This window comes from Lagenorhynchus albirostris, chromosome 14 (genome assembly GCF_949774975.1).
Source record: "Lagenorhynchus albirostris chromosome 14, mLagAlb1.1, whole genome shotgun sequence".
Taxonomy (NCBI): Eukaryota; Metazoa; Chordata; class Mammalia; order Artiodactyla; family Delphinidae; genus Lagenorhynchus; species Lagenorhynchus albirostris.
This window is the reverse complement of record NC_083108.1, coordinates 65,956,898-65,982,795: the sequence shown is the minus strand read 5'-3', so window position 1 is coordinate 65,982,795 and position 25,898 is coordinate 65,956,898. Positions and strand designations below refer to the sequence as shown.

The window sequence follows — 25,898 nt, the reverse complement described above, 5'->3', positions numbered from 1 at the left end:
AGATCTGGGGCTACTGCGTGCCTGGGCGAGTCACAGCCACACTGGCTGCCCCCTGCCCGGCTGTGCTGAGCCTCTGCCGGCTCCCAAGGGAGAAGGGCAGCAAGCACCGGTCACCCTGGAGAGGACCTCACCTCACTCCAGCCCTGCCCATCATCTGACCCAGGGCCAGAGCACGGAGCTGAGGGCGCCAGGCAAGGGGCAAGAGCAGCTGCACGATGGTGGTGACAGACTTTCTTTATAAACATCTGGAAGGAAGTCTTCTCAAGATGTCCTGTTGGGGTGGGGGTGGTGGAGCTGCCTGGCTCAGAGCCAGGACCAGGGCTGCACCTGGTTGGGGAGGACACTTAGGCCTCAGAGAGGTCAGGCCAGGCCCGGTCTTTAGTTTCAGATGCTCCATGGGGTGAAGCAGGAGGGGGCCTGGGTGTCCCCCGTACAAGCCCTTATCTTTATTGTGGCTGATTGGAGGGCTGACTAGGCAGGGATAAGGGACTCAGCCCCACTGGACGCTGGGCTGCAGGGGCCAGCCCCCAGGCGGGGGTGCCCGCAGGGATGGAGGAAGCTCCTGGACTGGTGGCCAGCCCACCGGGTACTGGAAGACAGTGGCTCTGATGGGTTCAGCCCTAGAGGGAAAGAAAAGAACAGAGAATTAGTGTGGAGCACAGCTCAGGCCCAGGCGGGGGCACCCCCCTCCAGCTCACCCTCCCCACCACCCCAGCTGTGGGCAGGGGCAGCTGCCTGTATCACCTTTCTGGAAGGCAGAGTCTCAGAAACACGCAGACCCTTTGAGCCAGCCACCTCACCTCTAGGATTGAGCGCAAGGAAATAGGGGGGCTGTGGGCAGAGACTGAGCTATAAGAAATGGAAATAACCTAAGTGTCCACCTCTGGGGGACTAATTAAATATATATGCACGTCCACAGCAGAGAATGCTATGCAGCCTGCGTGAGAATTAAGGCAAACTTATATGCACTGACGAGGAAAGGTGTCATGATGTATAATACTGTGTGAGTAGGGAGAAAAAGCAGCTTATAAAATAATGTATATAGCATGATACTATTTTTGTTTAAAGATATATAGCATATATAAATGCATAAAAAAAAACCTGGAAGACACAGCAAAATGTTAACAGTGGTTCTATCTGAGCGGTGCAATTATGGGTGATTTTTTTTTACTTCTTTATACTTTTCAAGAAAGTTTTTCAAGCACGCAAGCCTTTGAAATGAGAAAAAAATATTGTCTAAAAATTTTTTAAAAGCCTTATTTCTCATGCTACTTACTCCCCTTCCCCTTAAGGTCCACCGCCCCAGGAGCCACCTCCTAAGGCCCGGGGCCTATCTGAAGCACCCACCCTGTGTGCTCAGCCCGGGGTGGCCCTGTCCTAAGGGAGCCGCTGAGGCGCACAGGCGGCCTCCCCACCAACTGCTCCACATTCCGATCCTTCTGGACTCGACCCCCACTCAGACTGCCGCTCCAGGGCTGCTCTGCCCCTCAGGCTACCTTGAACTCACTTGGGAGCTCACGTCGCCCCTGTAGGACTGGAGCTCTCCAAGGGGGAGAGACCAGGGGATGGGGTGGCGTCCATCTGCTCCCGCAGTGCCCAGAGCCGGGCCTGGCACAGGGAGCCACCCAGTGAATGCTTGCTGATGACAAACAGCCATGCTGAGCGCTATTACTGCCTGGATACTACTCTGGGCCAGACAGCACAGCCGAGAGGAACCTCAAGAATCCTTACTGAACCCCATTTTATAGATGAGGCAACTGAGGTGCATGGAATCAGTCACGGGCCCAAGCGACACAGTCTAGAATGGGGGGTGAGAGGCCGGAATGCCACCTATACGTGGGCCCCAGATGTTGGCCCCTCATGCTTCTGCCCCCAGCCCAGCCCAGCCCGGCCCACCCCCAGGTCCCACTTTCAGTGAAGGTGAGGCCCTGGCAGGCTCAGGGGCCCAGTGGCCAGGCCTCTGCAGGACGGGAGCGTCCCAGGCCCACTGAGAGGTTTGAAGCCTCGACCAGCCACCCCTCCTGGGCCTGACCTGCTGTCGGACCCAGAGCAAGGGCTTCAGGCAGCCCCGGTGCAGCCTCTGGGGCCTCCCGTGGCGCGAGGACAGGGGAATCCCTGCTCGGCAGCCTGCTGCCCACTGGAAAGCACAGAAAGCGGCTCCCAGCATGATTTATGGTGCCGGGGAGATTTTATAAACTCCACCAGGCGCAGAGAAGGATGGGAATGGAGGAGGCTCCGCAGTTGCTGGAAGGGAGAGTCCCAGCTGCCAGCCAAGCCCCGGCTCCCCGTGGGGCTGGGGTGACCGCAGTTCTCCTGAGAGGGTGTGATCCATCGGGGAGCCCCTTCTTGTGAGCCTCAGGCCCTTCCTCTAGGACACGGGTCAGACTCCCGGGCAGCTGAGGCCTCCCGCCAGGAGAAGGGTGCGTTCCCCGGGCCTCAGACATGCGGGCCCTGAGGCCTTGGAGCACACCCCTCCAGTCTGCACGGAGCAGACGGGGACACAGGTGCGTAGGATTGTGCTCGTGGCTTCTCTCTTGGCCTGTCTGCCCCGTCACAGGGACAGGGCAGCTCTCTTTCACCTGTCCCCAGCTATGGTCCTAATTAGAAGGAGAGAGTCTTAGGGAGGCACCTGGGCCAGAACAGTAGCACCAGCCCTGAGAGGGGTGCAAAGGGGAAGATTAAGACGGATAAAGTCACAACCTGAAGAGCCAACAGTGGAAAGCAGGGGCGAGCACTGGCCTCGCAGGGATCAGCCTGCTCACCTGAGGCTGGCCCCTCCCTCCCCCTACTGTCTGCTCCCAGCAGGTGCCTCAGGGTCAGTCTGCTGGGGCACGGGGCGGGGGGGGGGGGGGGGGGGGGGACGACAGTGCACCAGGCTGGGGCCCCATTGAGCCTCCATCTCCCCTTTACAAGGATGGTTAGCCCGGCCCACCTTGAGGGCTCCGCTCAGCCTGTGAGGTCAGAGCCCTCGGGTCTGGGTGGCCCCAGGTGGGCCAGGCAGCCATCTCTGCCCTGTGTCCTGGGGGGAGGACACAGACACCCAGAGAGGAAGAGGGGCCGCCAGGCCCGTCCCCACGAGGCGCCCACGGCACTAATACTCAGGAATAGTCCTCCAGGCCGGGACCCTGCTCCCCCAAATGCTCTCTCGTGCAGCCAACATGTCCTGGGTCTGCACCAGGCTGATGACAGTGTGAGCTCAGGGCCGTGAGGGGGAGGCCCAGGGGTGGAAGGGGAGAAAGGGGAGATGTCTCAGCTAAAGCCTGAAGGATGAGTCTGACTTTGCCAGGCAGACGTGGTGGTGGTGGGGCAGTTCCAGGCAGAGGAAATAGTGTGCGCAAGGTGCCCCCAAATCAGAAACGCCCCACCACACCTAACCAGCTGCCAGGCGTCCGGCGGGATTGACAAAAAGGCCAGATGGAAGAGGTGAGAAGGTGACCCTCAAGGGCCGTGGAGGCGGCAGGGAAGTTCTCCGGGGCCCTGCAAACTGGGCTGTGGAGTCCGGGTCCCCCCGATGGGGAGGAAGCCCAGGAGGGCTTCAGCAGGGCCGGGGCCAGGGAGTGTTCTAGAAGCTGGTTGGGGCTGTTGTGTGGAGGATGGACTGGAGGAGCAGAGGCAGGTAGGAGACCAGGAAGGGCTGCCGTGACGTCTAGGAGAGCCAGGGTGGGTGAAGGGCAGAGAGGGCACTGTTGCCACAGGGCTGCCTTGATGGTAGACTCAGGGAACAGAGAGAGGCAGCCTCCTGGCTGCAATCCACCTCCCTGACCCCGCGGAGTGGGGGCCAGGGACGCAAGGGCAGAGCCCAAAGCCTGTGGGCTGCAGGGTGTGGGTATCATTTTTCATGAGACCAACCTGAGGGGAGAGGGCTGAGGAAGACCGAGGCTGTGATGGCAAAAGCAATGATAAATGGTCACCTCCCTCCTAACAACCTCCTTTTCTCAAGGCTGGACTGGCCTGCTCTGCCCAGAGCGTAATTCATTTTGGCCCCAAGCCCTCAGGAGGCAGGTGGACTTGTGCAAAGGCACAGAGAACAAGTGGAAAAGCAGGTCCCCTGGAAGGGGCCAGGTTGGGTGGTCAGCGGGAAAGGAGCCCAGGGGATAGGGTTCAGCCTAGGGTGGTCCCCAGCGGCAAGCTCTATTCCAGTCACTGCCATCCCAGCAGCCGGCTACTGCCACTACCACTGCAGACTTCCGGCTGCAGTGGCCAACCACTGCACTGGCCCTTGGCCAGCCCTAGACCTGGTAACAGAAGTGGCCCAGGGTCCAAAGCCAGGGCAGGGACCTAAGCTCTCTCTCAAGTGACAGCTGAGTGCTGCTAAGGGTAGTAGGTGGGTGACCAAGGCAGTCACAACCTCCTGGAGGGGAAGAGATTCCTCAGCTACAAACCGGGGGCACAAACCCCCCTAAAGGCCGGGGCTGAGTGCCAGGCACACCACAGCACCAACACACCTGATTATCACGTGGTCACCACTCTTCCTGCGACTCTGGGCCCGTCATTCAGCCTCAGTTTCTCCATCTTGTCCCCTAGTCCTCTGAGTCTCATGGTCACAGGCACGCTGCCTTAGAGAGCACAGGGACACATCTATCCCTAGGAAGGGACTTCAGGGCACCCATCTCTACCCACCCCCACGCCCCCTCAGCCCAGCCACAGGGTCTCCCTGAGCCCTCGGCACAAGCCCAGGGGGTGCCCAGGCCTCTGGGGCTCACTCCCAGCAGAGGAACCATGGTGGCGGAGCAGGGAGGCAGCTGGGTCCAGGGAGTGGGGCAGCGGGGAAGCCCCCAGAGTTCTCTGAGTGGCCTCAGCCCCAAGCTGGGGTGCAGGACATGGGTCCCTGGACCAGTCCCGAGGGAGGTGCCCACACTACCAAGATCACAACCACTTCTGACAGGACCAGACGGAAGGGATGTCACATTCCAACACAGGAGTCATGACTGTACTATATATTTTCAAGGTCGGAGGACAAACTGGGCACAGATTTAAAAACAATTAAAGTTAATTTTAAAATAGCTTAACAAGCTCTCCTCACTGAGGCACGGAGAAGGCAAGAAGCTTGGCCCTCATCTCCTGGCGGAGGCTCAAGGGAAGCCTCACCTCTCCCACAGACTGTCCCAGCCAGGCTGCTGTCCCATGAGGCCACCAGGTCCCAGTGCAGGACGGGAAAGGAGGCAGCCCAGCACGGGGTGACTTTACCAAGTCAGGCAGGTCACAGGCACATCCTTTAGCCCTTTTCCTCCCTTCTCTCTCTTTCAATACCTGGTAGAAGACCCCAGGAGCCCTGGCTTTGGTCTTGGCTGTGACCTTGAAGAGGAGAACCTGGGACGGCACACAGCACACACCTGTGGGCTCCTGACCCAGGGTGCTCCCCATACAAGGGGTAAAGCGCACCCTGTCCACTTATGAGCGTCCTGAGTGCTGGGCCCAGGCAGCAGCTGGGCCAGCCCCACCCCAGCCCCCTCCTCGAGGAGGCAGTGGGACAATGACAAAGAGCCTGTCACATGCCTGTGCAATCCCAGCTGTGCCTGCTCCGAGCTGTGTGCCCTTGGACAAGTCACATCATCCCATGAGCCTCACTTCCCCTTCTGCAGGGTCGGAGCAACCATGCCTATCTGGCAGGGCCTAGAGGGGACAGTGTGGTGACTGGCTTTCTGGGGCCTCAGTAACCACAGTCAGGCCTCTCCCTCTGGCAATGGACTTGGTAATGTGGAGTCAAGCTGGCTTGGCCACCTGCCCCCTTCAGCCACTGCAGACTCCACTAAGGCAGGGGGATGAGGCCTAGGCCAGGAACCTTCAGGCAAGTGCCCTTCAGCCTCTGGCCAGGGCTTGGGGACCCAAGAGCTCCCGATGTGGCCCCCACCTGAGGAGTCCTTTGGGGGCACCTGTGTCTGGTCCCTGGGAAGTTCGTAGAGACAAGGGCAAGCTGGCTGGGGTCTTGCAACTGGAGGGCATGGGAGAAGTGGACCCACAGGGCCTGTACCTGCTGCTTGGGGCCGAGCTCAGCTGCTGGGCTCTCTTCTCCAGCCAGTCCTCCACGTGGACCTCAGGGAGCTCGGTGACGTCTAGTGGCCACTCCCTGGCCCACCTCTCCTCTGTGGGGATAGAGAGACAGGCAACTGAAGGGCATACTCACCCCCATCTGAACCCCACACTCTCACAAAGCAGCTGGAACCTTCCAGAGGCGGGGGGGTAGGCACGGGCTGGGAGGCCAGGAGCAGGTCCTCTGGCCTGTCCCCATCCTGCAGCCACCTCCCCAGGTAGCCCCTCTGGGCCTCACTCTGCTTCCCCATGAAGTGAAGGCAAAACACTGGCTGCCTCCCAAGCTTTTTGGAGTTGGACACAGGACAGTTGAGAGCCTGGTCCTCAGGAGGGGTCCAAACCTGGGGTCAGGGAGGCAGTGTGGGCTGCAGAACAGGGCAAAGCCTGTGCTCTCCCACCACGAGCCAAAGGCTCTGAGAGACCATGGCTGGAAGAGCTGGAGATACAGCTGTCACCAGGACTCGCTGGCCTGGCCCATAAGGCCTCACTTCCACCCTGGGAAAGCTCCTAGAAACCTGTGTTTGTGGCAGGGCTGCTGCTACACTGTCATCAGATCCCCAGGGCAGGGCACTGCCCACAGGGTCTGACTGGTCGGAGGGGAGTGAGGCCTATTGGTGGATGAGGGTGAAGGCCAGGCCACCCCAGACACTCACTGGCTGCCCGAGGCCACGTGGACAGAGGAGCCGCACTGGATGGGGGCTCACATGAGGCTCAGTTTCTCCATCCATTCAGTGAGGGGCTGCATGCGAAGATCGATAAAGACCATCTAAGTGGGAATTTCCTTATCTCTAATTGGAGCAGTAAGAAGTGAATTTCCCAAAGGCAGACATGCCAGTTTCCGGAGGGAAGCTGAACTTGCCCTTCCCTGTAGTCCCCAGGCCTGAGCATCCTGAGGGCAGGGAAGGTGCTCTCTTTATCCCCTTGTCCCCAGAGCGCAATGGGGGATCTGCCAGGGGCCGAATAGGGGCTCCAAACACGTTGCCTGATTGAGGAAGGGAGGGTGGGTGTACATGAATGAATGCCAGGCTAGCAGGGCCCAGGTGGGGCTGAGGCACACCCTCAGGACTCCTGGACAGGAAGCCATGCGTGTCACTTTAAACCCAGCCAGGCACATGGATGGGAGCTCCCTGGCTCCTTCCCCACTCATGCCTGGGGTGGTTTGAAAGCAGTTCCTGATGCCCTGGATAGCCCTCAGCCTACCCCACATGGCAGCCACAAAAGAGGGGGAAGGGGGGAGACACAGGGAAGCATTCCCCTACATCCCCCCAGCACCCACCCCTGCCCAGCCCAGGGTCCCAGTGAAACGCACCCTCCACCTGCATACTCAGGTCCTGCAGGTCTCGCTCTGACATGTGGGAAAATCTGCAGTTGGAGCCAAAGTCGCACTGGCCTGCAACAAGAGGAGAGAGTCACTTGCTGCCCGGGATGCACTCCTACCATTGAGCTGAAGGGCAGCCTGATGAGGGGCCACCAGAGTTTTAGGGGCAGGGTGTTAGGGACTAAGGAGTAGCAACTCCAGCCCTGAGGAAGAAGCTGGACTCTCTCTGGCCCAGCCATAAGAGCAGCCAGCATGGCCTGTCTGGTCCACTAGGCCCTGCTCACAGCCCTTCCCTGGCCGGGGACCAAAGTCCACTGAAGCCTTTCATGATTGGGTTCCATAAGCCTCTGCAGGCTTGTCTCCTGTTACCTCCCCTTGCCCTGGCCCGTAGCCCCGACTAACTATGGGTGGGTCCCTGAGAGGGTTCTGCTTCCTCACACCCCCGCCTTGGTGCCCCCTGCCCATGGCAGGGGGTGGGGGGGGGAGGAGGGCACAAGTAGCTGGACTGTGCCCCAGAAAGGCTTTAATGGCAGCTTTGTCAAGGAGGTACCAAAGTCCAGGTTGGCTTTCCAAATCTCAACTGGGGAGACCAAAATGTTTCTCAAAATAACAGGAGACTAGGGAGAGGAGGGATAAATTGGGAGATTGGGACTGACATATCCACACTACTATATATAAAATAGATAACTAATAAGAACCTGCTGTATAGCACAGGGAACTCTACTCAATACTCTGTAATGGCCTATATGGGAAAAGAATCTAAAAAAAAAAAAAAAAAAAGAGTGGATATATGTATCTGTGTAACTGATTCACTTTGCTGTACATCTGGACTAACACAACACTGTAAATCAACTACACTCCAATAAAAATTATAAAAAAAAAATAGGGCTTCCCTAGTGGTGCAGTGGTTAAGAATCCGCCTGCCAACGCAGGGGACATGGGTTCAAGCCCTGGTCTGGGAAGATCCCACATGCTGCAGAGCAACTAATCCCGTGCACCACAACTACTGAGCCTGTGCTCTAGAGCCCGTGTGCCACAACTACTGAAGCCCGCGAGCCTCTCTGTGCTCCGCAACAAGAGAAGCCACCGCAGTGAGAAGCCTGCGCACCACAATGAAAGAGTAGCCCCTGCTCGCCGCAACTAGAGAAAGCCCGCACACAGCAACAAAGACCCAAAGCAGCCAAAAATAAATAAATAAATAAATTTTAAAAGTAATAATAATAGGAGACTAGAGGTGTCCTAAGACAGCCTTGCCTGCCAGCAGCGTGTTCACATCAAGGTGCAGCCCATGGGGAATGGCAGCCCCTGATTCGCAGGCCTGGTGCCCATTCTAGGGGCAGCATGGTCTCCTGAGGGGAGCACAGCCATTCACCCCGCTCTCCTAGGCCAACAGCAGTACCTCTCCTTGGTGCTAAGCTCCCTTTTACACCATGTTAATCATCATGGCTTTCCTCTTTGCCTTGGCTGCTAGGAAACTCAAGGCCAAACCCTTAGAGTATACAGGACCTCAAGGCAAGCATGGAGGAGACTAAGCATTCTTCTGGCCTTGTCTTATTTTCCCTACCCTTATTTTCATCTGCCTTTGGCTCCTTCACTTACTGAGGTTTTTGTCTCTTTGAACTATATGCATCTTTATTAGCTGCGTACTGAGCAGTGAAATCAACACCCAGAGTCCTTTGTTCTAACCCTGAAGCTTCTCGGCATTGTCAGGCCTGTTCCTGTCTCCAGCCCTGCCTGCTGGGAAGGAGGGCACAGTGGAGGTCGGGCACAGTGGAGGTCAGGCTCCCAGGCTAACTTAATCAGCCAGTCTATTACACCTATTAGTATCTCCTGGATTTACTTGCAATCTCCCAGCCCTTGCTTGTTCTGGGTAAGCTGATAAAATCACATTCTAGGTCTGAAGAGCTGAGGACCAAGCCCTGGATGTCATAAGGCACAACCCCTGGGAAGGCCCCTGTTGACTGTGTCAAGTCAGCTGACACACCAAGGCCACAAAGCGGGCTCAGGCGGGAGGGTGGGGGGAGGCTGCGCAGAAGTCCAAGCAGACCAGACAGGGCATGCTTGTCCCTAGGGGGACCTGAACGGAGTAGAACACTTTACCTGTCAGTAGAAACTTCCTGCAGGGCCGCTTGTTCTGCTCATCCAGCAAGATGGCAGCTGCATCTGCGAGGAGAGAGGATCTGGGTTCAGACTTTAGCTGCACACAGGCACTTCCTACCACTGAGATCAGGGAAGGAAAGAGGTCCTCATCCACGGAGGAGTGTAAGAGGGGATGACCACAGGTAGGGATGCTGGGCAGAGGGATCCGAGCTTCAGGTGACCTCAGCCCCACCCACCCCACCTAGACCCAGCCAAAGGCCAGGACCAGGTTTGAGGTCAGAGACTCTCAACTTTGCACAGTAGATCATATTGGGAGGTGTTTTTTTTTGAAGTCCTGGTACCAGAAGAAGACTTCTCTGTACTGTCTTTGCAACTTCCTGAGACTCTCTAATTATTTCAAAATAAAAACCTAAAAAGCCCACCAGTAAACCCCAGGGCACAGGCATCGCTCCATGGCCAAGGCTGTACCCCACCTCCCTCTGTTCCCCTCTCACACTAGCCACTGGCCTCAACAGGACTTCCTGGCAATCTTTCTGGATATGAACCTTAATTAACCCCTGTTTCCTCCGATTTTTCCTACTTTTACTTTCATCATATAGGTACAGTTTAAATCTTGTATGCTCCTTGGTGGGCAAGGCATCAATCAGTCAAAATCTGTAAGTGAGTGAGACAAGTGAGGAAGGTGCCCTGACTCAGAGGCCCTCATGTCGCCCTGGAGGAAGGAGAGGCCAGGTCTGAGCTGTGCACTTTCCCCGTCCATCTGCTGCCTTTTCTAGAGGCTGCTGGGGTAAAGGAAAGACCATGGGCTACTGAGTCCAGGTACACAGGACCACATCCACCAAATGTCACCATGACCTCCACCTCAGAAGTCTAATGGCTGTTGGAAGCCTTATCCCACCTGACTTCTGACTTCTATGCTTCATTTCATGGTGTTAGCTATTCCTTTTCACTGGATTCCAAAGTCACCGAGTCAAAATAGTTCCCCTGGTGTTTCTGACCTTCACTCTAAGAGCCCCCTGGGTCCTCTGCTCTTCTTTGTTTAGATTTTCTGTTACACTTTCTTGTTTCTTTCCTAAATTTATTCAGAAATCAAACACATCTCTGCTGGTTACTCCAAGATGGAGACCTCACCACTAAATTCCTAGTTAGCCCTCAAGTCAGACTTTCCAGTTGGAGCAGGTACCAAGCATTTCCAATTGAATACTCTCCAGGCCACGTCCAAATGGAGTGAGGGGTTAGGTGGGCTCCTCATTAACGAGCCCTGACTGGTAGATGAACTCTAAGTCTCAGTTTCCCCATACGTAAAATGGAAGGAAAATTCTCACCTGGTAGGGCTGCTGTCAACATTTAATAAGATAACGGATGGAGACAGCACTGGGCAGAGGAGGTCCCACATTAGAATTGTGGGAAAGTGGGGCTGGGAACGGCTTCAGCATCATGGTCGCCGGGTGATGCTAATGTGCAGCCAGGGCTGAGAGCCTCTGGAGTGGATGCCCAACAAACGGGAGCAGTTCTTACTCCATTTCCTCCTCATAAACCCACCATTTACAGGAACATCCCCATTTTGCAGACGGAAAAACTGAGGTACACAGGGAAAGGGGGCACACACATAAGAAGTGGCAGTGCCAGGTCTGAACCCTGGCCTGTGCGTCTCAAGCCCCCACCCTTTCCTGTGTGGTTGCTGATTTCCTGGTCGCTGGTGAGTAGCCGACTCTGAGGGAGGCTCCTCACTTCCTCAGGGCTGGCCTGCTGGGGTCGAGAGTTAGCTATCAGAGGACTTACTCCCAGGGTGGCCTGCAGGAGCGTGGGTGGGCCAGCAGCGTGGGGAGAGGGTCAGCACTGGACTTGTCAGACTCAGCCCACCCAGCTGGTGCCAGAGGCTTTCCCTGGGGAGGAGGGCTGGTGGAGGGCGTGTGGACATTGCCCAGGGCCCCACTGGGGTAGGACAGCTAAACTGGAAATGGGGCTGAGTCTGAGTCTTAGACAAGGGGCCCTGGTGGGGTAACTCAGTATGGGAGAAGAGTTCCAGGCTGCCCAGCATCTGGCTGGTGGTTCTCAACTCCAGCCACACGGCGAATCACTAGGCAGCTTTTAAAGTATACACAGCCCAAGCCCATCTTTCTCAGGTTCTGTTGTAATTCATCTAAGGGGAGGGCATGAGAATTGTTAAAAGCTCCTTAGTGATTCTGAAGTGCACCCAGGATTGAGAACCCCCAGCCACAGGCCCTAGTCCTCCGCCTGGCGTTCAAGGCTCCTCATGATCTGACCCTATTGGTCCTTCTCGCTTCAGCTCCCCAAATCAACAGCTGCCCTGCTGCCCTGGGTTTGTTTGCTTGTTCATTGAGATATTCATCTAACAAACATTTACCGAGCGCGTCCTGTGTGCCAGGCGCTGCGCCAGGATGAGGATTTAGTGGAGAACAAGTCAGACCTGGTCCTTCCTTCCACCCCAATAGTCACACTAATCCATGTGGATATAAACGGGGTAAACAGCCAGCACGCAGCCAAATGACCTGACCTGGCCCAGGAGTTGGAGAGGGCGTCCTGGAGGACTGTCTGGGGTGGGGAGGACAGCAGGAAAGGCATGCCTGCAGAGGGGACAGTACTGGTGGTGGTCAGTGTGGCTGGAGCTTGGAGGGACAGGTCAGCAGGGCTTGGAGGCCTGGGAGGGACAGGGGTTCCACCCAGAACACACTGTTGTAATGGGGTGTGAGGTTACACAGGAGAGGGGCCCTGTTTTATTCACCTTTAAGTCTTCAGAGCCTCTCTGGGAGCCAAGGACACGCTAAGCGCTCACCAAGTGTTGGCCGAATGAATGAGCCATGAGATAAAGGGTACAAGGCCAATCCTTTTGTGGACCCATAAGCATCGTTCTTACTTAGTAAGTCCTTACGTGCCATACAGTCATCAGGAGATTACTGAGCCCCGTCACATCCCTGGGAGGGGGGGTACGGCTATTACAGCTGTTTTACACATGGCAAAGTTAGGGCTACAGTGCTAGTGAGTGACACGTTGGGACTGACATCAGGCAGCCCAGCTCCAGGGCCCATGCCTGTCCTGACCAAGGCAGATGGATCATCAGCCCTCTGAGGGTTAAGGGACTTGTTCAAGGCCATGAAGCCGGGAGCAGAGCAGGTCTCGAGTCCTAGCTGAGCCAGGGTACCCTGTGCCCTTGCAGAGACTGTGCTGTGTGGTTGTGCAGGTGAGCTGGAGCCCTGGGGAAGCCTCCCAAGGAAGGGGAAAGAGCTCATATGTCAGCTTGGGGACCAGGGTGAGGTGATGCACTGCTCTGGATTTCTAAGTCACCACCTGTAAGTGGGGCTCCCTGGCCTGCCCAGCTTCCCTCGAAGTGCTGTTTTAAGGACTGGATATGGCTGGGGATGTGAGCGAACGCTGGGAACCCTGAGAAGGGGCTCGTGGCACCCACTGTTTCATCTTTTCTATAGCCCTCTTCCAATCAACCTGTACCCACGGGGCCAGGGTTCTTGGCTGAAAGTCTGGGACTAGGAACAAACACCAGGATAACCTTGAGGCCTAGTACCACGCCAGATCGCAGCCCCTACTGGATTTGGGGTACAAGGAGCCTCTGCCTGACACCAGGTTCAGAGGCCTCTGAGGCACCTGGGAGACCCCTCTGCCCCTGAATTCCCCTCTGCCCCCACTCCCAGCCCCTTGCAACCATAGCCACGCCTGGTCTGCTGAGTGGCTTGGCTACCCTCCCTCACCCAAGCCTAGACCCCAGCCCAAACCTGCCTCTGGGGATGGGGGTCAGGGGATCAGTGTTTTTTATTTTAAGGTCTCTAGGTGATCCTAACTCAAAGGGTTTAGATCTGCTGCCTTACAGAGTTACTGAGAAAAGCAAATGACAGACCATGGAAGGCACCTGGCATACAGCAGGCACTCAATAAAACGTGAGTGACCTGAATCTGAGTCACAGACCAGGGAACTCTCTGTCTCCCCTTCTGAGCTGCTGGGACTCAGCTCCTTCCTTCCAGCCTCTGGGCCCTGTCCTGGAATCCTGCTCCCCAGCTCATGGAGCACCAGCCCTGCCCCGGCTCATTCCAGGAGCTCCTGGTCACCCCACCCCACTGCCACAGTCCCCCTCCATTTGTCCAGCTCCTGGCACCTCTCTCACTACGGCTCAGTGTGTCTAAAGACAGCAGAGCAGCAGCAGCTCCCCTCCAACCAATGCTCCTGGGTGCCAGGCCCTGTGCCAGGTGCTTATGGCCTTAATTCCTTTGCCTCATAAGCCTTTCCCAGAAGCAGCTCAGTCATTCGACAGCCATTTACTGCGCCCCCTGCTCAGGCAGCAGTCGGCCATCGCCATCAAACGTAGCTCCGGTCGTGGTGGCTATTGCCCACAGCCCTTCAAAGGCTGCCCTCTGCCCATCCCCCTTACCGTGGCCTCCGCAGGCCTGCACGATCTGGCCCCGGCCCTGTGGCCAGCCTTGGTCCCTACCATGCTCCTTCTCATCCTCTCTTTGGCTCCGAGAGCAGCTGGCACTTTGCCCTCTGCCCAGGATGGAGCACTGGCTTTTCCCTACCTTTCAGCTGTGGGCCCAGACATTAGCTCCTTAGAGAGGCCTTCTTCGTGGCCACAGTGTCCCCAGAGCCTGGCAAGGCGTCAGAGAACGGAGCCCTCAGTCAGGATTGCAGGGAAAGGAGCTCGCCTTCCACCTGCCCTTCTGTGGGCCCATCTGCCCCAGGGGCCAGCAACCCAGGCCTCCTCTCTTTTGCTCCTCAAAGAGCCCAGACCAGCACTGTCACTGGCCCGCAGCGTTTCCCTGTCTGATGATAAGAAAGACTGGAGAATAGGGCTTCATCAGCCCGGCCGCCAGGCCGGCAACACCCACCTCGGAACATGTCGTACCAGAGCTTCTTGGCCTTGAGGTGCTGCAGCCCGTTCAGGTGCTTCTTGCGGTTGTGGAGGTTGTCCTGGAAGGAGCGGTCGCAGTAGTCGCAGAAGTAACGCTTCCCCATGGTCACCCCCGCCAGGTGCTGCTGCTGCCTGGGAAGTCGCAGAGCGCTGGGTCAGAGCGCAGAGGAAATGCCACCACCCTGCCTGAGCACGCCCGGGGGCCAGGCCTGCGCCACGTCGGGAAGGCTCTACTTACCCACACCAGCTCGTATGAACTCTGCAACAGCCCATGAGGGGCTACCCGGGCAGATGCTTATGGCCTGAGAGGCCTCATTCCAGAGGGGTCTTTTAACAGTTCTGACACCCAGCTTCCACCCCAGGTCGGTTAAAGCAGAAACACAGTGGGTGAGGCCTGGGCATCAGCATGTTTTAATGCGCCCCAGGGAATTCTTGTCTGCAGCCAGGCTGGAGAACCACCACCTCACCCACTCTGGACAGCACCCCCCACCACCTCTGACGTCCCCTCTCCTGTTCCTCCATGCTGGCCGCACAGCCCCCCTCTCTGCTCCTCACATGCGCCAGGCACACGCCAGGCACACGCCCACCTCCCGCTGTTTGCACCTGCTGTTCCCTCTGCCGGGATGCTCCCCCCGCATACCTGCCCCGCTTGCTCACTTGACTCCTTCGATCTTTGCTCAAATACTACCTTCTCAGTAATCTCCCATGACCACTTTATTTAAAATTGCAGAACCCTCCACTTAGCTTTCCCCATTCCCTGCTTCACTTTTATCACCTTTGAAGTAATAAGTTACTTGTTATGTTTATTATATTTTTCTTTCCTTCAACTGGAATATAAATCCATGTGGGCTGGGATATTTTTGTGTTTTTGTTGTTGTTGTTGTTTTTAGGACACTCACACTTTATTTTTCTACATAAAATTTACAAAGCCCCAGCCCCCAAAGTGGTGCACGGTACAGAGTAGGCAACCAAATATTTGTTATTCAACAATGAGTTAATTCCCATTTTCCTTATGGGACAACTGGGGTTCACAGAGAGGAAGCGATTTGCCCAAGGTCACACAGCTGGTAAGCAGAAGGCAAACCCAGGTGCCCTAAAATCCCGCTGCTGGTGTCCTCCCTTCCACAGCCAGCTTAAGGCTTAGAGAAGCCAGAGGGCTCAGGCAGAAATGCACACAGCTTCCCAAGGAGACCAGCTAAACACTTAGGTGGCAATCACAGAGGGAAATGAGAACGTTTCAGGGTCTTCAGACACTTAAGACCCCTCAGTCCTGGTGACCACAGCTGCCACTCCTGACCCAGGAGATCTGCAGCCATGACTCAAGGCCAGCCCTTGGGTCCCCGTTTGGTGTCACAAGACCAGAGGACAAATGGGTTCACTCAGGGCCACCAGGTGGGATCTGCAAAGGCTCAGCCCAGAATAGCCTCTCACCTTTCAGGTCCTATAGTCTGACCCCTCATTTCCCAGAGCAGGTTCCTGAGGCCAAGAGGAGGAAGAAAAGTGACTTCCCCAAGGTCACGAGGTAGCAGCCCAGGCCAGCGGCAAAAGCCCCAGACTCTCAGAATCTGGCAAGTAAAGTTAAAGCTGAGACCTGACCCACAGGGCAGAGAGATGGGGGAATACATGTTGGGAAGAAGAGAACGGGGAGAGACACAGAGACAAATAAGCCCCTGGACAGTCCTGGCAGCCAGGCGAGGGATGGAGGAAGCCGCTCCTGCGGCAGAGACAGCAGCCATTAAGTCAAGGGCTGTAATGGCATCACGAACAGTCATTCAAAATGAAAACGTATAAAACCTCTCTTCTCCCATTACTGCTGAGAAACCGCATCCCAGACACGCGGACTTGATATATTAAATTTGGCAGCTCTAATACACCCCGTCTTGCCAATAAACTTATAGGAATTGGACTGAAATTGTAAGAGATGAACGTTTAACAGCCGAGTGCTTAACTAAGCCATTCATGAAGGCTGAAGCTCAGAGGAGCCACTGGCTCTGGAGCATAAAGGGGAGGGGACAGGAGGGCCAGTGGGAGGGGCGTTCCTCCAGGAGACTGATAAGGAACAGTGGCTCTGCGGCAGACTTAGCTAGGCAAAACCACACAGGGCACTGGGAAGCCAGCTGTGTGACCTTGGACCTCTCCAGGCCTCTACTTTCACTGTAGGAATATGGGGCGGTGGGTCCAACGGGTTGGCTGATTGCTTAGGGAGCAGCACACAGAAGTTTGAATCCAAATGAATTATTAATAAAAGAGTAACAGCAATACAAATGACACTAATAATGTCTGGCATTAAGCAAGTGTACAATAAATGTTATGTAATATTTGATGCACTAAGCACCTACTATATGCCAGCACTGGGCTAAAAGCTTTATAATCCATCATCTCACTTAATCCTCAGGACAACCTGTGAGGTTTCAGATGAGGGAACTGAGGCTCCAAGAAGTGAAGTGACTTAGCCAAGATCATGCTGCTAGAAAGCAGCCGAGCTGGGCTTAGAACACAGGCAGGATGGCTCTAGAGCCCACATTCCTAATCACTTATGAAAGTCGCCTCCTAACAAATCATACTGATGACAGCTTTCCTTTACTCACTACACCCCCAGGACCATGTGGCCCCTTTAAACCCCAAGAGATATGTATTACAACCTCATTTACGATTGAGGAAACTGAGGTCCAGAGAGGTGCTGTGAGGTGCCCCAGATCACATATCCAGGAAGGGCAAAGCAGGTCTCCAACCAAACCACCAGGAAATGAAGATCACATGCCCCTCTCCCAACCTGCCCAGCAACACCGATTCAAATGATGAGCCCCTCGGGGCTGGGCTGTGTGTGCCTGTGTGAGCGTGTGTATTTGTGTTTTCCCCTCTCTCTCACATGCACAAACCATGGGGGGCACACCAACCTCAGCTGAGGGCCATCGTGGCAGCGCTGCCCACCCGTGCCTCCCTCTGCCCACCCTGGCCACCCCTCATCTGGCACAGGGGAAGTGCTCAGCCGTCCAGGACGGGTCAATGGACTTTGTGTCTAGTCCCAGCTCTGCCAGGTAAGGATGTGGCTCTTGCCCTCTCTAGGCCTCGGTTTCCCCACATGTGAAGTGGGAGGCAGACAGCTAGACCAGGTGATCTCTAAGGGCACACACACACACGTGTGTCACTTAGCACAGAGCCTGGCCCACAGGAGGCCCTCCAGAAACATTGGCCATCATCACCATCATTATTATTAGCCTCCAAAAGCCTGTATTTCAGAAAACTGAGACTCAGAACAAGGAACAGGATATCAGTGCCCAAGTGACCTCTGTGGTCAGCTATTCCATATTACAGATGAGGCAAGGGAGGCCAGTAAAGGGAACTGAGTTGTCCAAAGCACACAGCACAAGGCAGGGGTGGGACTGAACCTCAGCCCCTTTGGCAGGCTAAGACCTCTGCCTGCACAGCAGCTCTGCAGAGCCCCCAATGCCCAGGAACGGTGTCAAGGGAGCAGAGCGGCTTTAGAGGGGCCAGCACTTCCTGCCTCCTTCACAGGCCTGACCCCATGGAGGCAGAGGCCCTGTCCCTGGTTAGGAGCTGGCCTCCAGCAGGGTGACCTCGCCCAGGCATCGTCCAGGTGTGAAGTTCTAGAGCTCCTGACCCAACTCCCTCCCGCTCCAGTGCCCTGGCGCACATTAGCAAAAGATGCGGCTGCAGAATCCTCTGGACAGACACAGCACCGGGCCAGACACACAACTTGGCAAGCAGAGTGTATTTCACTCTGCCTCACCTCGTAGCCAGGCGTCCTTGCACAAGGCACAACCTGCACCACCGCACTTGGCAGCCCTGAGTGGGAGGTCAGGGAAAGGGGAATGGGGACAGCCGGATGTCTCTACGGCACCCAGACACCAGCATGGGGTGCTGACTAAGCTGGCCCTCTCTGCTGTGATTCATCCTCGTCCTCTGAGGCTGGCGCGCTCTGCAGTGTGTGAGCGAGGTCCTGTCCGGAACACAGGACCATCCGGCCCGACTCCCTCACCAGGAACACAGGCAGTGCCACCCACCCACTCCCAGAGACCGGGTCCACGGTGGCGACAGCATCTGCTGGCTCCCTGGAGCTTCGCCAGGTGACAGGATGGCTCCTCATGGGCACGGGGCAGAGGGCAATGCTAGTGGGACCACCCTCTGAGGTCACACAGGCCTGGGTTCAAATTCTAGCTCCACCACTAGAAAGTTATTTCATCTCCCAGAGTCTGTCCTTAGCTATAAAACAGGGACCCCGCCGCTGCTGTGAATTTACCACCACAGAGAATGGAGGCCGTTACTGCTGTTGCCATCATCCCCTGGGAGGCTCACTCCCCTCCTACCCCCAGCACGTCCTGACCAGTTGATTTAAAATTGCAGCCAAAGTCACAGCAGCAAACACATCTGCCCCCTCACCACCTGCTGTTTTCCATAGCTCGTCTCACACACTGATTTACTGTCACAAGAGCTGCCTCCCCACTAGAATACAGGCTCCACGAGGGCAGAGGGTTCTGTCTGTCCAACTGCACCACCCGGAAGAGAGAATCAAATGCATAACTGCTGGTGGAATAAGCGAGGGAGCCACCTGTGGAGCCCAAGGCCTCCCGCCCTTTGCTCACCGACCCTCTTCTCCACAAGCCTGAATCTGGGGACAAGGACGGGGACGAGAAGAGAGACATGTAAGGCCCCCAAAAGCAGGTCTCTGCCACCCCCACCCTCCCTGCAGGGCTTCTGTCTCCAGCAGGGCCCCCACTACCGACTTAGACCACACCTGGCGAGCCCACGGCACCTGACTGCAGGTCTCCGGGCTCAAGGAAAAGATGACCAACGAGTTGAGACGCTGTGGGGTGGAAGAGGGAAGAAAGGAGAATCAGATTTGACTCCTGTGTGCTAGGCATTCTCTTATTTAATCCTCACAGACCCTCGGAGTAGATATCAAGGCATCCACTTCGCAGATGAGGAAACAGGTTCAGAAACTCTCACTCCTATTTTGCTCAAAGCCACGACCGGGAGAGACACTGATAAGGAAGATTTCTCATCAACCTGAGTGCTGCGGGTGGGCCAGTGGTGCTGAGGGCCCCCGTGCACCTCCTGTGGAGCCCTCACCAGGCGTGCCAAGGCACACCGGAGCCAGCATTCACACTGGGGCCTGGCTGACCCGGGACCCATTCTCTCCCCACCCCACCGCTCCACCGTGAGGCTGGCTCAAGGCAGACATCTGTGCTTCACTGATATTCTTGGTTGCTTTCATCACGTGCGTCTCAGGTACAGAGCTGGCTTTGGCACAAGGCTAAAATCAGTCAACAGCTCGGCCGTGGCCAGGGGCTGGGATGCATGCTGTAATTATACAGGACTTGTGCTCACCACATGCTGCCCTCGAGCTTACCTGTCATTTCTTCTAATTATGGCACCACCAGACCCCAGGTGAACCCCAGCAAACCGCAGCCAGAGGACGGCTTTACTGCACGCCCACTAGGAGCATGGCAATGTCCCAGCGCCACATATGCCCACCATCTGGAGTTGGCGGCATCGGACCCGGCCCCTGCAGGTGGTCTGCAGACTGCCTGCTCAGGACCCAGCTCCAACAAAAGTGCCAAGAAGATCCAGATGTCTCCCCTGATAGGAGCCCTGATATGTTAAGGGTCTCCCTCAGATGTCCCAGGGTTCTGTAGCAACCACGAAGCTTTCTCATCCTGACCTTATTCACGTGTTCATTTTTTTTTTTTTACATCTTTATTGGAGTATAATTGCTTTACAATGGTGTGTTAGTTTCTGCTTTATAAACGTGTTCACTTCTTAAAGTAAAGTATATCATCCACTCTCAGCAATATAAGGCAGTGGGGACTCCACCCACAGCGATTTCTTAACTCAGCAGGTCTGGGACAGGGGTAGGGTCTAAGGAGGCCCTGATGCAGTCCACAGACCATACTTGGAGAAATGCTGGTCTAAGAGGGGAGATAACAGACTGAGGAACAGAGAAGGAGGGAGTTTGCCTGAAGTCACACAGGCCACACAAGTCAGCCCTTACTGTATAGCCATCCACCCAGGCCTGAATCCCAACCCTGCCACTCGCGGGCTGTGATACTCTCATCAAACTACCTACCCCTGAGCCTCATCTGGAAGTCGGGGGTAATAATACTTTTCACAGGAGTACTGTGAGGATTGAATCATGCATGCTAGGTGCTTGGCAGAGTGTCTGGCAAGCCAGTGCTGCTTAATGCACATCTGTGGACGTGGCAGCCAGCCTCTGTGGCACCCAATGACCCCACCTCCTGGTGTCTGCACTTTGGTCTCCCGTTCCAAAGCATATCAGGGTTGGTCTCTGTGACTAAGAGAAGAGAGCCGAGGGATAGTATGTCACCCCCAAGATCAGGTTATAAGACAACGTGGCTTCCATCCTGGTGTCTCCCTTTCTCTGATCACTTGTTCTGGGGGGAAGCCAGCTACCATACTGTGAGCAGCCCAGTAGGGAGGCCCACATGGCAAGGAATTGAGACCTCCTGCTAACAGCCAAGTGAGTGGGCTTGGAAGCAGACCGTCCAGCCCCAGTCAAGCCTTCAGAGGAGGGCAGCCCTGGCTGACAGCTTGACAGCAACCTTGTGGGAGACTCTGAGCCAGAACCACCCAGCTACGCCACTCCCAAATTCCCAACCATCGGAAACCGTATCAGATAATGTTTGTTGTGGTAAGTCACTAAATTCTAGGGTAATTTGTTATGCAGCAACAGCTAACTAATACAGTGAAATAAATGAATGGAAAAGCTAAATCACTTTATAATTTGTGATGGCCACAGGTACAAAGTGCCCCACAATGCAAAACTCTCCTGAGTCAAGTCAAAGGAGGGCCCCCCTCCCACTTGCATATGCACAACCCTAAAGTTCCATGATTCCCTTTTCAGTCATTCATTCACCAGCCAAACACACTGAGCACTTCCTCTATGCCAGACTGGGGTTCACGCTTCATGACACAGAGTCCATGCTCTCACGAGAACGTGAGCTGAGTATGTGCTGGGGATGGGTAGCCGACAGATGTGCCCCCAGTAACAGTCATAGGTAACAAGCTCTGTGCCGGGGGTCCCAAAGAGGGGCGCCTGCATCCAAGTCCCTTGGAGGGACTTCCTCCAAGGAAATGATCAGAGATCATCTCGAAGATCTAGGTACCAAGGTGAGCACTGCAATGTAGCTTGTCCTGAAACCAAACTCCAAATGTCCAAGAGTAAAAAGAGCTGACAGTTATCCATTGCTCACCACATGCCAGGCAGACCGCTCAGCGTCCTGTGTAGAGAGGGGGAAGGGGTTCAATGATGATGCACAAAGCCTACCATCCTCATTTTACCCTAAAAATAACTTTGGGTAGAGGGAGCCCACAACTGGCAAGGAGCAAGAGTAGGGTGTAAGCCAACCTATTCAATGGTGCCATTAAAAATCAAGTCAGGGTTTCCCTGGTGGCGCAGTGGTTGAGAGTCCGCCTGCCGATGCAGGGGACACGGGTTCGTGCCCTGGTCCGGGAAGATCCCACATGCCGCGGGGAGGCTGGGCCCGTGAGCCATGGCCGCTGAGCCTGCGCGTCCGGAGCCTGTGCTCCACAATGGGAGAGGCCACAACAGTGAGAGGCCCGCGTACCGCAAAAAAAAAAAAAAAAAAAAAAAAAAAATCAAGTCAAAGTAATACATCAACTATACTTCAGTTAAAGAAGAATCAGTCAAAGGGAACAATTCCCTACAGGGACAAAATGTTCATTCCATATTGTAAATGAAAAATGACTCATTGTCACAACAGTATGTACAACATGATACCACTTTTTTAAGGAGAAAGAACTTCCCGCCTCAACACACACATATACACACAGACACACATACAAAGACTGGAGAAGACACAAAATATTTACTGTAGTTATGTCTAGAGAATAAAATTACGATGTGCGGGATTTTTTTTTTTCATTTTGTGTTTTTCTGTTTTTCTAAGTTTCTACTTTTGGCGTGTATAGTTTTAAAATTTTCCCCAAAAATTCCCTTCAAAAAAGTGGGAAATTTGTCAGGCAGGGATAAACCCTATTCCTTCTTCCTTAGGAGGCTGCCATGGATGGTTCCAGTGACCCGGTTCACCTGGATGAACCGGCCGGGGGTGGTGTTGAAAGGGATCTAGCGTAAACATTTTCCTCAGTCCAGGCTGACGGTTGATAGGACAAGCCCTGATTCCAAGTGGACCTGGCCCAGTGAAGGTCAGCTGAACCCAAATCTGGGCTCCAGGAGCTTCAGGATGGAGACAGTTTCTCACCAGATAGTTAGAGGTCCCAAGAGACCAGAGTTTCCAAATTGGAAAGGCAAAAATAGTCTGAAAGAGGCTCTTGAACCATATACCCTGACTCATATAAACACCTCTGCCTTTCCCTTCTCTCCCCACCACCAAGTCTGGGCTCCAAATACCATGTGACTCTCTGTTACCACTGCCCAAGTCAGGTCTCACCCCTTCACATTTGGACCAGCCTCCTTAGTTCAGCCCACCCTTGGCAGCATCAGATCAACCCTCTCAAAACAACTCCTCAAAATTTTCCATTGCTCCTGGTGAGGAGCTTATTAAAAATGAAGTCTCCTGAATCAGATTCTCAGGAATTCTGGCTCAGCAGATCTGGAGAGGGGCTCAGAAATTTGCATTTTAACCAGGGACTCTAGCCACCCCCAGTAGGTACCCCCAAGAAATAAAAGTCTGGAGAACTGAGCTTCCACTGTTCATTGACCTCTTCATCCCCTGCATCCCAAAGGCAGCCTTTGCTGAAGGCAGTCACTCTGGGTAGACACAGCCCACAAATCTGTGTCCCAGTCAGAAACTGGTCGGACTATGAACCACCTCAGTAAGCTGAAATGGTAACCCCGACTTGATGAGAATGCTAAGCACAATTTGTTAGAGTGGATAAAAGTGTTTTCTTACTGGCTAAGCGTCCTGTCACACTCCAGGAAAGCTTAAAATTGAAAACAGAGGTAGTAGACTAAATCAATTATTGTACTAATGTTCCTGTCCTAAGATTATTAATAATCAGTGTCTACCTGGTGCTTAAAAGTATCACATTGAAAAGAATTTGACATGTTGAGTATATAACAGAAAAGCACTGTGATTCCAGTTTAAAATATAAAAGTTAAAATATGTAATTGATAAAGTATCTGTAATTGATAAAGTATCTGTTAGGTAATTGATAAAGTTAGGTAATTGATAAAGTATCTGTCAGTAATTTATATGAAACTTGTGATTCTAAGTTGAGGGGTCAGCAATGGTTGGAAACACTGGCTGCACGTTAAAACCACTGAGGTGCTATAAAAGCTACTAAGGGTGCCCGCCATATCCTAATTTCTTGTCAGAGATGGAGCCTGTATTTTTTGAATCCCCCGACTGAGAACAAGTTGACAAAACAGAATTTGACTAAGTTTGTTAAAAGTATTGAAAAGTATTAAAATTTATTACATTTATAAGGTTAATTTATTAGATTTTCTAGTAACTGTTTAAGTATTCTGGGGAAATTATGCTTGTTAGGTTATATATCTGAAGTACTTAAAAAGAAAATCAAATATATTAAATGTATAAGTGGACTTAAATGTGTAAGGGAATGTAACTGAGCTGAAGATAGGGCTGAATGTTTAAAGGAATTTAGTTTGTTCAAGTTGAGTTCAAACATTAATCAAAGGGAAAGTTAAGGTCATTTTTCTAATTTTTCTAGATTTATGTAAAGAATAATAATTTCTAAGTTGAAATCGATGGCCTAAAGAAAATTAGATTTTTAAAAAATTGTTGCTCCAAAATGAGAATGAACTAAAAAGGCAAAAAAATAAAACAAGTCCCACCTTAACTCCCTGTGGTCTTCCCTACCCATCTCACCTAAAATAATTCCTCCCTCCTCTGAACTCCTCATCTGGGAAGTTATCAGCAAGATATAAGTATTCTTTCCCAGAAGCTTCACAACTTCCTGCCCGAAAGGGCTACCAGGACGCTTTGCAAATAGAAAATAACCACATGGTGGATATAGAGCATTTCACGTTTTTCCTACCAGTCCCCAAACAAGGCATTACTGTTGCTTTTACAAGTCAGAGGCAGATCCAGGTCTCGAATCCAGTCCCTGGTTTTCAATGCCACACGTACGCCAATGACTTTTATCTCTGGCTCAGGCCTCTCCTCTGAACTCCAGATCCAAATCCCAATTAGCCTCTGGACCCTCCATTTGATGCCTAAGGGGCAGCTCAAACTTAACGTGGCCAAACAGAACTTAAGATCATCCTGTTGATTTTAAGTTGCTGAGGTCAAAACTTTGATGCCATTCTTGAGTCCACTTTCCTGTAAGCCCTTACATGCATCTGTCAGCTTGTTCTGTTTGTCCCACCTCCAAAAATACATCCCAAATCTGATCACTACTCTAATCCACACCCTAATCTAAATTACCACCCTGCCTCAATTGACCCACCACAGCAACTTCCCCTCTTCAGTCTGTTCTCCAGAGCAGCCAGAAATGATGACATTAAAATGTAAATTAGATCATGTCACACCGCAGCTGAAAACCCTTCATTGGCTTCCTAGTGCAATTAGAAAAAACTAAGACTTTTTACCACGGGTTACAAGGCCAGATATGAGCTGACCTGAGCCTACTTCATAGTCCACTCTACTTTTTCCCCCCTCAAACACCCCAGGATAGAACAGCCTCAAGGCCTTTGCACCAATGTTTTCCTGTTTGAACGGCTACCATTCACTCAGGTCTAGGGTTAAGTGTCGCCCTGGGGCCCACCTTGTCTAAAATATTACCACCACCACCCCCTCCCCAATCAACCTTTCTTCAGCTCTTCAAAGCATTACTTGTCATTACTGCACCTTCCCATCTACACATACACAGTAGAATAGGCGCTCCATGAAGGCAGGGACTTGTTCACCGCTGGGTCCCCAGCGCAAGGCCCAGAGGCACTTAGAAAACATGTGCTGGACGGCCCTAGTCCTCCAAAGTCCTTGCTATTTCTATTCCCAAGAAGGAATGAGTGGATCTAGGTCTCCTGCCTTCCAAGCCAGGATTGCCAGCTGCGAAACCCAGGGATGAGGGTAACATGAAGCATGGGCAGAATCGCCACTTCCCCTGAGGCTGGGCAGAGGGATTCAGTCCCCAGGACCCGACTTGTTCCACAGGCTCCAACTCTAGCCCTGGACTTGGGGCTGACAGAGACAGGACGGGGGACAAGCCTGGGACCGGGCACCCAGGCCTCGCTCCCCTATCCACTCCGCATTCCGTTTAATAGTGTGGCCCGCCGCGGGGCTCGCGGACTTAGATGGAAGAGCCCAAGCCCTCCCGTGGGGGTAAGGACACTCGCCCTCGACACCCCGCCAAAGAAGGTACCTGGCTCCGCGGGGCCCAACGGCTCTGAGCTCCTCCTCCTGCGCCCTCACGCCACGAACTGCTTGCTGGGATTTGTAGTCCTTCCTTGGGTATCGGTCCACCCTTCCCAGAAACCTTTGCGAATCAAAGCTGAGACCGTGCAGGAGGAAGCGGAGAAAGCGCGAGGGCTTCTGGGTGTTGTAGTTTAAAATATTCAATCAGCAAGAAATGATTGAGGAGAAAAATTCG

At 53.9% G+C, this 25,898-nt stretch overlaps 1 protein-coding gene across 1 annotated transcript; it reads right to left on the bottom strand.

The window, feature by feature from the left end:
• Nucleotides 1-219: 219 nt before the first annotated feature.
• ZMAT5 (zinc finger matrin-type 5) lies at nucleotides 220-25,728 on the bottom strand. Its single transcript, XM_060120744.1, has 6 exons — nucleotides 25,671-25,728; nucleotides 14,302-14,456; nucleotides 9,449-9,511; nucleotides 7,340-7,420; nucleotides 5,972-6,083; nucleotides 220-620 (listed from the first exon to the last, which is right to left on the bottom strand). The coding sequence occupies exons 2-6, from the start codon at nucleotides 14,426-14,428 to the stop codon at nucleotides 491-493; spliced, it is 513 nt and encodes a 170-aa protein (XP_059976727.1). The 5' UTR covers nucleotides 14,429-14,456; nucleotides 25,671-25,728; the 3' UTR covers nucleotides 220-490.
• Between the last annotated feature and the right edge of the window lie 170 nt (nucleotides 25,729-25,898).

Excerpts from the sequence above, each read along its gene's own strand:
- ZMAT5 (XM_060120744.1), bottom strand. The coding sequence starts at position 14,428 with ATGGGGAAGCGTTACTTCTGCGACTACTGCGACCGCTCCTTCCAGGAC. Across the intron at positions 9,512-14,301 it reads CTGGTACGACATGTTCCGAG|ATGCAGCTGCCATCTTGCTG; the intron begins GTGGGTGTTGCC and ends CTCTCCTCGCAG. Across the intron at positions 621-5,971 it reads AGCTCGGCCCCAAGCAGCAG|GGCTGAACCCATCAGAGCCA; the intron begins GTACAGGCCCTG and ends CTTTCCCTCTAG.